The following is a 14,875-nucleotide window of genomic DNA, read 5'->3' as shown; positions in this document are numbered from 1 at the left end:
AGGCTTCCATCCTAAAGCTCCAGTTCGAGAAGTTGGCTCCGCCGAAGAGGTATACCCGTTGTGTTCTTTCTTCGTCCATTCCGCTTCCGATCGTTCGAATCGCAATTCCGTAACCGATACTTATTTCTGGCTGCTCGGCTTACTTGGTCCTCGGTAATGCCTTCATCGTTGAATACGTTGGCAAAGTTTTCAACGAACAGCTGACAGATTTCTTGCGTGGTAGATGCGATTTTTCCGATTAACTGTGGAAGCGCTCATTGAACACTAAGCTGAGAAGCATGCTCTGTCCCAGTGAGGACGTAATGCCAAGAAGAAGAAGAAGAACTCCTAACACTTCCTCACACCAGCGCCTAGACTACTTCTGTCTCTATCTGTAACCGTGTCATCATCTAAATAGGGTTAACCGTTAAACCAAATCACTGAATCGTACCCTCGGTCATAGTATGTACCAATGTCAATTGTAAAAAGGAATTTCACAACTTTAAAATTCTCACAAACCAATAAGTGTAACATGCAACTATATTAAGTGAATATTAGCAGGGAATTCCGATACCCTCGCAGAAATCCCCCGTAACCCATTTCGAAAGGCTACCATTCGAATTAGGCTAACTTACTGCGCTCTATTGCTTGATGCTTGGCAACCGCATTGGCACTCTCCGACTCCCGTCTTTTCTTACATCAACTCGCAACAATTGTAGTAGCTTAGCGTACCAATGGTTGCCGCGGTTTTGGTGCTTAAAACAAGTGAGTTCAAATGATGTGCGACCACTGTCCGTTTCTCATCCGCCACTTCTTTCGGACAGTTCTCATCACCGGGACGATGTCAGTACAGCATCGAACTGGAGGCGGCCTTCCGCGAGCGGAAGCTATTCGCGGCCATGCTCATGCGAATGTGCTGGAACGTCAACGGGACGTTTAGCCGCCGGTCCCGGTGCTTGTAGTACTCATTGTAGTCCAGCCGCATTCCCAGCTGGCGTAGGGCCTCGCTCGTCGAGATCGCCAACTGGTACAGGAACTGCCCGACCAAATTCTCGTACTCGTTGCCGATGTCCTGTAGCAGCGTCTGGTGCGTGGCCAGGTGCTGTTCGAACGTTTTCGCTTGCTCGTCTCGCTCGAGCATCTGTTCCGTGGTGACGCCGTAGTCACCGGTGCGTTCCGTTTGCTTGATTTGTTCCTGAGGAGGGAGTTAAGGTGGACTATTGAGTGTGCTCTAAAAGAAACGGAAGTCTTGGGCTGATAGCAGATCTCTTTTTAGAAACATGGTCACTCTTTTGAAGCAAGTCTCTCAGAAGTCCCTATTTGTTATGGATTCTAATCAAAATGGTCTCTGGAAGAATTGGTGAAGGAACCTCTTATCCTTGAAGGAGTCTTTTAAATTATTCGAGAACAACTCTCTGGAGACACAATTCGGAGAATTCTTTAGACTTTTCCCCTAGGAATCTATAGAAAAGTTGCGAAGAATCTCTAAAGGATTTTGTGGAGGAGCTTTTAAAATGTTTGGCTATGATTCACTGCAAACGAAAAAAGTCAATTTAAAGACCATTTTGTTCAAAAACTAGATTTTTGAGACCATCTATTACAAAAAGAGACTTTTTAGGGACTTGCATTAAAGTACTGATCAAGTCTCTAAAAAGAGATCTGCCACCAACCCTGGAAACGCAAATGTACTCACCTGGTAGTCCCTCCTCGCTTCGTACTCCGTGAAGCACAGCCGGTAGAATCGCTCGCGCCATTCTTCCAGCTTTCGGACCGTGTCGAAGATATGTTCCAGCGTGTTGATGATCTGCTGGGAGCTTTCGTCCAGGAAGATCCCGATCCGAATCTCCTCCAGAAACTGGTGGTGCGCCTCCAGGATGTCATCGAGGGCCTTGGCTTGCTTGACCCGTGGCAAGAACTGCACCCACGAGCACTCGATCACCTCGAACAGGATGTACAGCTGCATCTGGTTGACGAAGTTGATCATCTGGGACGTGATGAGCTGAACGCGGGTGACGATCGGGCCGATCTGGTTCTGCAACGATTTGAGTGATTTGGCGGCCAGGGTTTGGCACTTCCAGGTGCGCGACAGGATGAACTGGATGTGTTTCATGTTCCAGAGGTGCTTGAAGAACGTCTGGTAGCGACAGAGAGACGGTTCGAGGATTGTAGAGAGCGGTCCGGATACCTTGTACGTGAGGCCGAAGACGTCCCAGCCGGACTCGCCTTCGTAGTGGGTGAGGAAGTGAACGTCTAGGTAGTTGAGGACTTCGGGTTCTTCCTGTTCGGAGAAGGAGTTGCGAACGGCTGCTGCCAGAATCGAGAACAGATCATGCTGGTAGATTTCGCTGGCCGGTCGATCCAGTTCAGCTTGGAGATTCTCCATAAGAATATCGGCGAAATTGCCTTGGCCTAGGAGTAAATAGTTCCTGAGGGCTTGTAAATGATCCAGGAGTCGATGTGGACCCAGGACTATGTCCAGAACCTGCTTGGAAGTGTTCAGATAAGCGCTGTCAATCAGTTGGTGAAGCTTCGTGGTGCTAATTGTGGAGAAAATGGAGTCCATGTCGTTCTCCAAACACTGCTTCAGATCGTTTCGGGCTTTCACCGGGGTTTTGTCCTGACATACTTCCCGTAGATAATTGATACTCTTTCCGATGACCAGAATTCGTCTGGCAATTCCATCGCTGACAAAGCTGGGCAGCATACTTTTCCGGATTCGATACTTCTGATGCCACAATTGATCAAATCCGACCTCGCAGATCTCCTCAATGAAGAACTCCCCATTCGGATCGATGATCTCTCCGTCGATCAGCCATCGAATCAGCGCCTGCTGCAACGGAATACAAGCCGACCGAAGTAGTTCCATGGCAAGCCTTCGATTCTCCGGATCTCCATTTGCTGTGTAATCGTAGACAATGGTGGCTAACGCTCCTCCTTTCAGTTCTTTGCAAGATTCCGAGATTTGAGCCAACCACTGAAGACGTTCCATCGGACTGGTCAACCAAAGTCGCAGCTTTTTCAGAGTCAGTCGATCGCCGCCACCAGTCAATCCCGTTCGTTCCTTCCGCTGTCGATTCAGATCTTCCTGCAGAATCGCCAACATTCCGTAGTATTGGGTCAACTCTCGCTGCAGCGCCGCAATGTAACCCTGGCCAAAGTTCCCCTTCATGTAGCAATCGCTCTTCGGATCCGTAAACTTCACCACCCGATCGTGGAAGTGTCCCACTTCTGCCAACTGCAATATCATCCCCGCATCTCCTATACTCAGTGTCCTCCCCTTGATGTGATCCAACTTGAACTCCCCCGTCACGACGTGCTTCCGCAGGTACTTGCCCTGAATTCCCGTACACGCGTAGATCACATCCTGAATCAACTGATCCTGCAGATTGTTCGACGCGGCTAGACCTTCTTCCTCCGACAACTCCCCGGAAGTGGTAGAGCTCCTTCCATCCTGAACCACCGATCCGCCTTTAAACGGAATAATCCTCATCCCTGCGCTCACATTGTCCGTCGATCGCGATCGAAGCTCAATCTTCGAGAATATACTCGACAAACCCCCGCCGCTGCCGGAATCCGCTCCGGAAGATTTAGAACTAACATCAGTCACTGGCAAACTTCCACTCATGTCGCTCCTCAACTCGGCATTCAAATTCAACAGCTGTCCGTTGATCGCTTGCGCTCCTTCGCTGTTGGCCATCAACATCAAGAACTCCAAGATCTGTGCCCGCCTTTTGGTGTCCGTCTGGAAATGGAACAAAATTAGTAATTCAACCATTCCCCGAGTGTCAGATCTTATCAGATATTATTTCAAAATTTTATGAAAATGAGAGCAAATTTTGTTTTTCATAACATATTAATAACAATTTTTTGCAATGATCCTAACTCTGCGCACTTGATAAATTCTGTGTAACAGGTGAAGTATTTTACTGAAAGCAGAAGTTCGTGGTTCAATTTTAAAGCTAATTTATATAAAGTGTGTTAGATTCGTTATAACTAAAAGGTATTGTTTTGTACTTTGTTCTTAACCCCTCTACCGGCAGCTTCATTTTTACCGCAAGACAAGAATTCAAATCGCTATAACTTTTTTGTTTCTCGGTATTCTTGCACCATTTTCTCACAAACTCTCAAAAAACTCTTCTAGTTTTAGAATCTGCGTCAACATTGATCATTGCTCTTTAATGAATGTTCGAATCCTCTGAGCAGAATCTCAAATAGAGAAACTTAAAAGTAGATGGAGTACCGTGTACCTTTTAATTCCGCTCCTAAATGCTTATCTTTGACAGATACGCGTATTTCGACTACCACTTGCAGTTACTGCATTTGTTACTGCATCTAAGTGTTCCTATTTCCGCTCACGTTAAACAGATTTCGGGACGAATTTACTGAAAAATGCGTTACTTCGAATTTCGTTATTTATCCTGATATTTTTTATGATCAAACCATAGCTACTACTGCAATAAAGAAAGCTGTATACTAAAATCGACATTTCTTTAAAATTTTATTTGATTTTCTGCATGAGCGGTTATTGGAACACATAAAAATACCTAGTGGTCCAATAACCGCTCACGAGGTCTTGTGTTTTCAATATAAAGAAATATTTTATCAAATGGAAATAATGTCAGACGACTTCATTTAAAAGTTGTTAGAATTGCTAGAATATATCCGTGCGAAAAATGTTGGTTTTTGACTCGAAAAATCGATTTTTACACTAGTGAGCGGAAATAGGGGCATGAGCGGATACTGGTACACTGATGGTATATATCTCAGGCTACAGAATTTTTATCGTATTCAGATATTCATTCTTCGGAACAATACATTAATGAGAGTATGCTGTGAAAAAATGAAGCAATTTGGTGCAACCGTCTTTGAGTTATGAGCATTTATGTGTCTGGTATCACGCTGGCCAAATAAAGATTTTGAAAACTTCAAAAAACCCCATATCGTAATTTTCAGATATCTCTAAGAAAACTTAACCAATTTGTATGATATTTTCAGAGTAGCTCCTTATTACATGGCATTATAAAGCCCACATTTTATTTTTTCGATAAGTTGACGTAAAACAAAATGGCCGCTTAAGACGTTTTATATGGAAAATGTCGGTCCCCCAAGAAACATTGGAATATCTTTTAAACCAGATCACCAATCATCAATATCGATACGAATTCGCAAACTAGAAGAGTTTTTTGAGAACTTGTGAAAAAATGGTGTAAAAATACCGAGAAACAAAAAAGTTATAACAACTACCGAAAAGCTAAACATTACATATAATTTGCAATTGGATTAGATGGACAAATTGATGTGAAGATTTGCGAAAAAGTTACACGTCTTCTCAGTGAGAATCGAACTCACGATTCCCCGATCTCTAGTTGGGGCGCGTTACCACTACGCCATGAGAGGACTCATGAACGCAGAAGTTAACCTGAATTCGATTTCAGCTCAATAATCACGTGGTCCTTTTTCGCAAAGTGCACCTCTTTCGGAAAAAAGTTATCGCGATTTGAATTTTTTTCTTGCGGTAAAAAATGAAGCTGCCGGTAGAGGGGTTAATTTTGACGCCAATTAATCGTCGTAGACGGCCCACCAACGCTACAACCCTGGACCAAGGAAAACGAGAGCACGGATCGTGAACTGCTTCCCCAATTGCGCATCACGTTCCGGATCAGAACCAAAGGGGAAGAGTTCATTTCATCACGTACGGTCAGAGCGCCATACGCGAGGCCGTACGGAGGTCGCACGACACTCCGTCTAGGCAAAAGCTCTGTAGAGAAAATCGTAAGCGATCCGTCCAGCCGCCACCTGCTTTGCATCTTTGATTCGGCCACATTTGCACAAGCTCATCGCGCTGCACGTTATTCCTGCAGCGACGGCGAAACGGTCCCCTTCGCCGCCATCGTTACGAAGGTTCTCGCCGCCATCGCCGAGGTTCCTGGCATTTTCAACTCGTCAACGAGCAACAAGTCGACGAAGAGAAACCCTGCGCAGGTATGTGCTAGTTGAAGACATGGCCATGCTCTAGAGTGTTTTCCCAATCTAATCCAAACCCAACCCAAACCGTCCAACTCGAAAACGAATAAATTGTTGAATTTTTAATTATTAGAAAATCGAGTAGTTTTTGGTTCAGTTGCGTTCCGTTTAGTGCAATTGTAAGGAAGGTCACTTCAATTGCGAGTTTTTTTCAGGTTGCTGCTTCGATTTTCCCTAAAAGGTTTTAAGTTCTCCAGTTTAGTGGGTTGAACAAGTTCAAGGCGGGATTGAGCGTGTTGTAGGAGACATTGTAGCTTTCAGAGATTGCGTTTCTTTTGTCAAATTTAAACCAGCGACCGTTCGAGTACCCCTGAGGTAAAAAGTCGAAATAGTCGGGCAACTTAAATTAATCGGCGGTCTCTCCGATTGTGAGAGTGGCGCTTAAATCACCGGCTAACTAACCTCGAATTTGTCGAACGGTTACAGTGGCGTCGAACGTCAAAAGTTCACGAAACTTTAATTCAATTGATTGGTTTTGAAAAGTTTCAGTTAATTTTGAGTGCTTTTATTTGTATTAAGGGTATTAATTGAAATTGAATTGAATTTTCAAATTGTTTTAACATTAATTTTCTAGTGTTTGAGGTTTGAAATCATTTAGGTTAATTTGAATTGAATTTTGAATTTTTAATTTTTAGTTCTTTTTTAATACATTGAATTTTAAATTTGATAACAGAAACGGGTAAAGATACTGATGGAGGAGATGGAAGAGATATTGCAATTTTAGAGATAACTTTCCGTTCTACGGTTGAACAGAAAGCTACCGCAGCCGTCACATTACTGATTTTCACAAAGCATCATCGATCGGCTGCGTTGATACCTTGGAAACCACGCTAATGACTGTTGTTTTCTGCCGCGGTTCAAAGCTTGGTACTCTACAAGCATACTTTGATTAGATGGTTTTGTTCAATGATACAATGATTTTCAAGCCTGTGGTAGAACTTTGACAGCTGCGGTAGAACTTGGCGGCTACCGCAGAATGGAAAATTTTCAAAACAACCGTAATAGAACAGATGATAGTGAGGTGGACAGAATGAGAAAGGAAGAATACAAGAAGCAAAAAGAGATTAGGGAAAGTGAGCAAATTGAAAAAGAGAAGAAAAAGCAAGAGAGAAAGGTATCACATCAGGATGAAGTTGAAAAACAGCAAGAATTAGAAGAAGAATGGAAGGAGTTTCAAATATGGAAGCAAGCCAAACTTTATGATGAAGTTAGAAATAGACATTTAGGAAAGAGTGAGAACGTGGAGAAGGGGCCGCCGAAGTGCTATAGGAGTCCGAATTCTCGCAAGTATTCGAGGGATGAAGAAAGTCAGAGTGAATCAGATAATCGAGAGCCGCCGAAGAGCTTTATGGAGCTTAAAATCGTCCAGGGAACGTAGTAAAGACAGAACGAACAAATCCAAGAGCGACAGATGTCCGCCAGAGCCGGAAGTCCCATGGAGATGTCAGAGATGAGAAAAAATACGTGAGGAGAAGCGGAAAACGGCCACCGGAGTGCGATAAGAGCCGATCATCGCGAAGAAGTAAAAGTTCCGATAGAAAAAATAGAAGAAACCTTTGAATTTATCAAACAAACGAAAAATGTCAATCTACCAACTCTTAAAGTTTATTTACAACCAACGCCATCTTTTCAATTGATCACAACACAAAATGAATCAAGAAGTGAACACGGTCGAAATGAATTGAAACGTGTACGTTGTTTTCACGTAAGAACGATAGGTTGATACTGTGAAAATTACCAGAGCAACATATCGTGTTTATCTATGGCTCGGTAATTGTTACCATAGTCAGGTGAAGTCAGAGAAAATTTATTATTAAGGATCTATGTGATTTTTCACGTAGTAACGACGTTTGGATTATTTTGAACGTAGAAAATTCACCACACTTTTCTTTTTTTTATGGTGTACTCAGCTGGAGCTGCATGACAGCTTCGTTGTCTGTGCTGGACCCCGTAGTGCAAATTTTTACCTCTACTTTTGCCAATATTTATACGGAATAGGCTATGTTGCCCGCTTTAACACTATTTTGTTTGAATATTGTGCAGAAGTAGTTTTATTAAATTGTTTTTGCTTCAGTTTGCCTCCCGTAGTCATGTTTGTATAGTCATCCTTTAGTTCTGAGCAATCTGAGGATTCTTGTTTACGCATGGAGAAGCGACATGAAAATATATGTTATTAATTAATGCATTTCTTCGAAATAACATACAGAGCTATGTTGTAGTAGTCTATGTTGACAAATTGTAGCATAGATGTCATCTCCAAGCATCTTTTGACAATGATAGACAGAAAATGTTAATTATACAGAATGCGGTCGTATATCAAACGATAGCGATAGGGAGATCCTTTTTTCCCGAATGGAATGAAGGTTATTGAAGTGAAAAACATGAAATGTACTTCCATCTATACGCGAACAAGAACTATCTGAAGTGCCTCGTCATTGTATGTCATGTATTCTCTAGTATTTTAGTCGTTTATGCTACTAGTCTGAAACGTGATTTGAATAAATTTCAAAATATGAATCAAGTGTTTGGTTTTAAATAGTCTTTATCTTCCGAAGGTCGTACTGGAATTCTAATCAATACAATATTTTTCTAGGAGAGATGACTGTCTATGTTGCCATCTTGTAGTACCGAATCCAAGTTGTAGATAATTAATATGAGAAGAAGTATCATATCTAAATGTACTGTAAATGTGTTTGGTTTGGTCATCGATGTGCTTTAACGAAGGTATCGATCAGTCGGTTCTTTAGGTTAGCTAATTGACCATTAGGAAGGTAAAAGCTAACGATTGTCATCGGAAAAGGCCACGAGATTCTAATGGCAGCAATGGTTAGATCGGTGTCCAGTTGTAAAACCTCGTATGGACTTTCATTACTAGCCCTTAACGCAAACGAGTGGTAGAAATTGGACCCACGGATTGCGTGCCAGTACTGTTCCAAAGATTTCTTCAGGAATTCCTCCAGTGATTTCTACGGGTATCCTTTCAGAGACTTTTGCAAGAATTAATGCTACTAGAAATCTCCATAATTTTTTCTCAGAGGTTCTTACAGGGATTGCTACATAAATCCCTCCAACAATTTTCCAAGGATTTAAAAAAAAAATCTTTAGGAAAGGAGTTCCTGGAGGAATTTCTGATCATATTCTCGGAGAAAAATTCTGGAGGAATTCTTGGACGAGTCCCCGGAGGATTTTTTGGAGTTCCAGATCGAATCTCTGGTGAAATTAATGTGGAAAAATTCTTGGAGAAATTCCTGTAGATTTTCTTGGAGATACCCCTGAGAGAATTCCTTCTGCTTGAGAAGTTCGCGAAATATTTTTTTTATTTAATCCCTAGAGAAATCTAGGTGTGATCCTTGGATCGTTCAAAAACTCTGCAAAAATATAACAAGAGAAATCTCGCAAGAACTAACCGGGGAAATCCCTGCAAGTATCCTTGAAGGAATATATGGAGAACTTTCTGGATAAATATCCTAGCCATTACAGAATTTTTAAAGAAATCCTTGAAAATATCTGCACAAGGACATCAGTAGAAATTCTCTTGGATGAGTGTCTTGAACAATTTCTCGAAGAATCTCTGAACAGACATTAGGAGAAATTGCTTGAAGAATCCATTGAAAAGTTTCTGAACGAATCGCAGTAAAGATTTTATTAGAGAAATCTATTGATAAATCACCGGAGACAGATTTTTGAAAAATAGACATTTTAGAAACTTGGATTAAAATAAAGAGCTGCCACCAGCCCTACAATTAGTTTTCATTCCCTGCTCGGGTCCACATGCTATCTAAACCAAACCGTCAATACTCACATAAGCGCTCATCTGCTCGTGCAGTGCCTGGAACAGGGCGTAATCCCCCGCGCTCCGAGACCGCAAATGCTGTCCAATGCGGGCTACGATCGTTCCCTCATCGTTTCCACCTGCGCCACTGCTCGAAATGGAATTGGGCGTATTGATCACCAGCTGGGTAACGCCTTTTAGCACCGATTCTGCAAGAAAACCAAACCGTTAGTCATCCACCACGAGGAAAATCACCGAAACGCAGCAAAAAGGGGAGCAGATTGTCCACCTGGTCCCGCAAGTAATCTATGATTGGTGATGATGTTGATGTTTACCCTACCATATCGATCGCCTGCCAAACTTTTGCACAGCTTCCGAAGCAGCTCGTAGATTTCGGTGAAATTCTGATGACGCTGCTGAGAGTGATGCATGATGCCTACGGTGAGGGATTTACCATTGGGAGAATCCGTTGGGAATACGGTGAAAATAGGTTGATAAACTTTCTTCCGATTGAAATAATTGAAATAATGCACAAAGTAACGAACTATTTTTTTGAGTGACAGAAGCGATTCGTGTTTTTTGCGGGTCTTTTTGTTTCTCCGTTCTGACAGATACCGATCAGGGATGCCAGGCTGGTCGAAAGTCAACCAAAAATAAAATCGTCGATATGTCTAGCTAAACATTTGAAACAGTCCACTTGGCTCGCTTGATTTCGGATGGGATTTCCATAGGCCAGGGGAAGTGGTTCACCTAGAGTGAATTTCTGTCAGAGAAAAAGTAGATTTTGTATGAGATTTGACAGAAAAATGAATGACAAGTTCATCCACTTCTCCTGGCCTATAGGGCGTCAAGCAAGCGAGTTCCTTATGCGTCGCCGGAATGATTTTTCTCAATTTTCTTATATGCTGGGCAGTGTGCGTCCGAAAGCCCAAGCAAGCTAGTTCGGTTTGTGCGTCACCAGAATGATTTTTTTTTCTCGTTTTTCATAAAGCAAATACGTCCAGTGTTTTGCGAATTCGATCCATGCCATCAGAATCGTTAACACAAACCCGTGTGTAGACGGGAACCGGGCAACCCTCATACAACGGTCTAGGACTGTACCACCTACGAATTTGTGCGAATTGCTTAATGCTAATCCCAAAGAGAGCTAGGGCTTCCATCATAATGTAACACGAATCAATCCAAGTTAAACTGCAGGCACTTGCTAGCCTTACCAGTGATATTCCCATAATGATCAGCTTTATATACGATGCTGACCAAGGCAAATCCCAAAAGCATCGATGGTGCAGATGGGAAATGTGTCCGAAATCATCTAATATGAGCATATGCTATAGTACAAAAAAACAAATGAGAGCGCCACGACTGCACTGAGATGAAATCTATATCATATTCTATGTGCAATAGCAGATAAAACTATTAGGAGGTGCTCGAACTTTGTTGTACGTGCAGCATTTAAATGCTATTAGATTTCAACAAAAAATATTTTCATATTTTATCTACATGTTTGCGATGTAATGTAAATGTCATACATTTATCATTAAAACGTCGTAGGTCATACGTTATAATGAACAGAAGAAAAACCTGTTTGGAAGAATTTGCTGATAGATTGTGTAGTATATAAAAGATTTATAGTGAATTCAAAAAGAGATAAAAAATAAAAGCGTGTTTGATGCCATTCTCGAAGATCCCTGTAATGTAAAGATTCAATTGTGTTCGGGTAGAGATAAAATGTTGAGAATGAGAAGTCACACACGAATCTGTTTGGAGGTTCGGCTTCAGTAGTGGACAACGAACAGCCTGTACAGTGTTGGTGTAGATGCCATCATCGACCACGTGTTAGAGAAAAATAGCGACTGAAATGTTTCACCTTTCACACCTACACAGAATCTGTAGTTATACATATTGTATACATCCTTTGGTTATATGATAGAAAACAATCATCGGGAGTGCGGTGGAGGAAAAGAACACACGAGTGGCAATAAGCGCGCGTCGGTAGAACACGTACAGTACTGGACAGAATAAAGTACGCATTGGCCGTTTTTCCATACAAAATGGTCAAGTTTGGAGATCTGTTTCTCAGCTTCTAGTGGCCCAATTGATCTGAAATTTTCACCACAAACACAATCTGTGGAATTATTGAAAATCTCTCAATTTGCAAAAAATGGCATAATTTTATTTTTGAAATATTTTGAAAACAATCAGTTTTACCGAAAAATAATGTTCTGCAAACTTGTGTGTCTTATGAAATTGCAAATTTTTGCAGAAGGACATATAGCTTTAAAAAAATTTCATTTGAAAATTAAGGTGAAGATGAAACGAAGCCAAAGTTCAAATTTTCAAGAGCACGGATCTGGAGAACCAAATATCCGTTTAAGCTGAAAACCTAATCGATTGGTCACTAGCTGGTGGTGACCAATCGATTAGGTTTTCAGCTCAAATGGATGCTTAGTTCTCCAGATCCGTGCTCTTGAAAATTTGAACTTTGGCTTCGATTCATCTTCACCTTAAGCCTCCAAACTTGACCATTTTGTATGGGAAAACCGTCAATGCGTACTTTATTCTGTCCAGTACTGTATCAAAAAATACGAAAATACGAAGAGTGACACGAACACGTTGATCGGAAACGAGCTCGTGTTAGAAAGTTCTAAGCCACTGTGGATCAAGGTATTTATAGAAAGGTACATTGATCTAAGCAGTCAGTGGATGCGGGGAATGATAAGCAGCGAGGGGGTATAAAATGGCAGCTGGCGAGTTGGCTGGCTGGCTCTTCCTTTCCCCTCCGCTGATTGATCTCGTTTCCATGGCACAATGATTATTTTATTATGTTTTCAAAAACAATTTGAAAATGTGTGCTCTAGCGAAGACAGATTCCAAGTAGAGTGGTTGGTAAGCGTATTTTCTGGTTTAAATCCATGTCTTATTTCAATTATCTAGTTCTAAAATGTCGTGATTGTCCATTGAAACGAAATTTATATTCAAAAAGGACCTACAAGGACTAATTCTGTTACTGGCAATCTGCTGTGAAATAGAAAATGTCAGCTTGTTTGAAACATCAATTGGCCATTAAGCTTTACTCGGTTTTATTTCAAATTGAGAACGAAGTTTTGAGCTATGGAGGAGGTATGATTGGTAACTAAACTATATTCTTCTTTTCAGACTGTTTCTTGCAACGAGCATAAAAGTCTTGCAATAGAGCATAAAAGTTGCTGAAATGGTTTCTCATTTTGATCGTTTTTCGGGGTTGATCCAGTAACCATTTTCTATATTCGTCAACACTGATTTTTATTTGCAGATTATTTAAATATTTTTGTTGTACCAGAAAAAGCTACAAAATATAGTTGTTGTACTTTGAGTCTTCGATTAATGTGTACAAAATTCAATTCTACCCACTTGCATGAACTGCAACAGCTATAATGTGCAATACACTGTAACTGTACATACACTGCCCATACTCGCACAACAGTTCCATTGATATAGGAAATCTCATAGAATATGGGACTGTTTTTCGAGTATGGGCAGTACAACCGGCGATTACAGTTACTGCAATGGACATAGGTATACTATTGTGCCATAACTGTTTTCACATCATGTTACTGAGAGAAATAATTACATTACATATTAAAGTCTTTAATTGCATCACCATCGAGTCAGCTTCTTGTAATGAAAATGTGTGATCAGCACTGAATAATTCAAAAAAGTAATTCGAAAACAGATTTCTCAAAATGCGGTAGATTGACAGGAAACAAAGCGAAGTGGTTTAAGGAGAAACATGTTGCTAGGATCTCAAGGCTTGCTGACCCGATGAAGCATAACAAACCAGCCGGCTGTCTGATTGTATTCCAATATGGCGGAATGCCCTATTTGACACATTGATCTACCTCCCTGTTAAATACCTTGCTGTGGATAGCAATGAAAAATCATTCTATTGGCGAACGTTTGCGCGATCACACTTGCTTTTCGAAGTGTGCTGAGTACGATTTAGCGGATTACGGATTTGGCGGATGGTTTGATCCGAAGGAGTTTCATAACGCCGAAAATGGCCATTTTTAACACCCGCTCACTCCCTTGTAACGCATTTTGTATGAATGATTTTCAATTTTTGTATGAACTGTAACGTCTTACCACAGACAAACAGACGTAACACTTAGAACAAATCTCGATCAAAATCATAGTCACGATGACATGTACGCCCAATGCTAAAACTAGTTCGTTTGGCCGACAGGCCAACAGATGGCGGTAGTGTGTAAACGTCAAACGCGAACAAAAACGATGCGAGCGCTGCAGGTGGTGGATTGACCACCTACCATATTTTTGAATCGACCGTTAAAAAGGTGGTCGATGCACAATGATGAGAGTGTGACGTTTGTTTGTCTGTGTCATAGTCACGATGACATGTACGCCCAATGCTAAAATCGGTGTGTTTGGCCGATGGACCAACAGATGGCGGTAGTGTGTAAACGTCAAACGCGAACAAAAACGATGCAAGCGCTGCGGGTGGTGGATTGGCCACCTACCATATATTTGAATCGGCCGTTAAAAAGGTGGTCGATGGACATCGGTGAGAGTGTGACGTCTGTTTGTCTGTGGTCTTACGGACACCCACCCAGCCCCTTCAGCGTTATGAAATTTGTGAATAGGCCCATATTCTACAGCATGGATTCTTATCAAATTAGCATCCAGTCGGATTATAAACAATCTCGAAAATTTCTGATGGAATTATTATTATTTAACTTTGAGTGGCTTTTCACCCTTGGAGAGTTTGCCACTTTTTAACAGCAAAAGGGCTGCCCGGATAAAAAATACTATACAAAAACAATATAACGTATTGAAACAGTACCATTCAATGTATTGGAAATACAATACAGTATATTGTAAAATGACAATACAATTACAGTACAATATATTGTTTTGAACAGTTCACTGTATGGTATATGAGATTTTTGCAATATAATGTATGGGTGGTTAAGTATCGTAACAATACAAATATAGATATTTTATCATACAAACATTTTGAAAATACAATACGATATATTGTTCATGTATTGTCTTGATAAGCAATTCGTGTATTGTTGTACAATACAAAAACAATTCAACAAACTG

General features: G+C 41.2%; 1 protein-coding gene across 1 annotated transcript; it reads right to left on the bottom strand.

The window, feature by feature from the left end:
• Window positions 1–501: 501 nt before the first annotated feature.
• Window positions 502–10,385, bottom strand: LOC5570651 (gamma-tubulin complex component 3 homolog). The gene is made up of 4 exons (XM_001659197.2): window positions 10,116–10,385; window positions 9,806–9,984; window positions 1,673–3,721; window positions 502–1,174 (listed from the first exon to the last, which is right to left on the bottom strand). Exons 1-4 carry the CDS (start codon window positions 10,204–10,206, stop codon window positions 824–826), a joined length of 2,670 nt encoding a protein of 889 aa, XP_001659247.1. The 5' UTR covers window positions 10,207–10,385; the 3' UTR covers window positions 502–823.
• Between the last annotated feature and the right edge of the window lie 4,490 nt (window positions 10,386–14,875).

The sequence above is a fragment of the Aedes aegypti genome, chromosome 1 (genome assembly GCF_002204515.2).
Source record: "Aedes aegypti strain LVP_AGWG chromosome 1, AaegL5.0 Primary Assembly, whole genome shotgun sequence".
Classification (NCBI taxonomy): Eukaryota; Metazoa; Arthropoda; class Insecta; order Diptera; family Culicidae; genus Aedes; species Aedes aegypti.
Note: the sequence above shows the minus strand (reverse complement) of the source record. Positions and strands in the feature narration are given on the sequence as shown.

Bases quoted from the DNA above. Each gene is read 5' to 3' on its own strand.
- LOC5570651 (XM_001659197.2), bottom strand. From the start codon at position 10,206: ATGCATCACTCTCAGCAGCGTCATCAGAATTTCACCGAAATCTACGAG. The intron at 3,722-9,805 runs GTGAGTATTGAC...TTCCATTTCCAG, and splicing joins ACGAGCAGATGAGCGCTTAT to ACGGACACCAAAAGGCGGGC. The intron at 1,175-1,672 runs GTGAGTACATTT...CTCCCTCCTCAG, and splicing joins AAGCGAGGAGGGACTACCAG to GAACAAATCAAGCAAACGGA.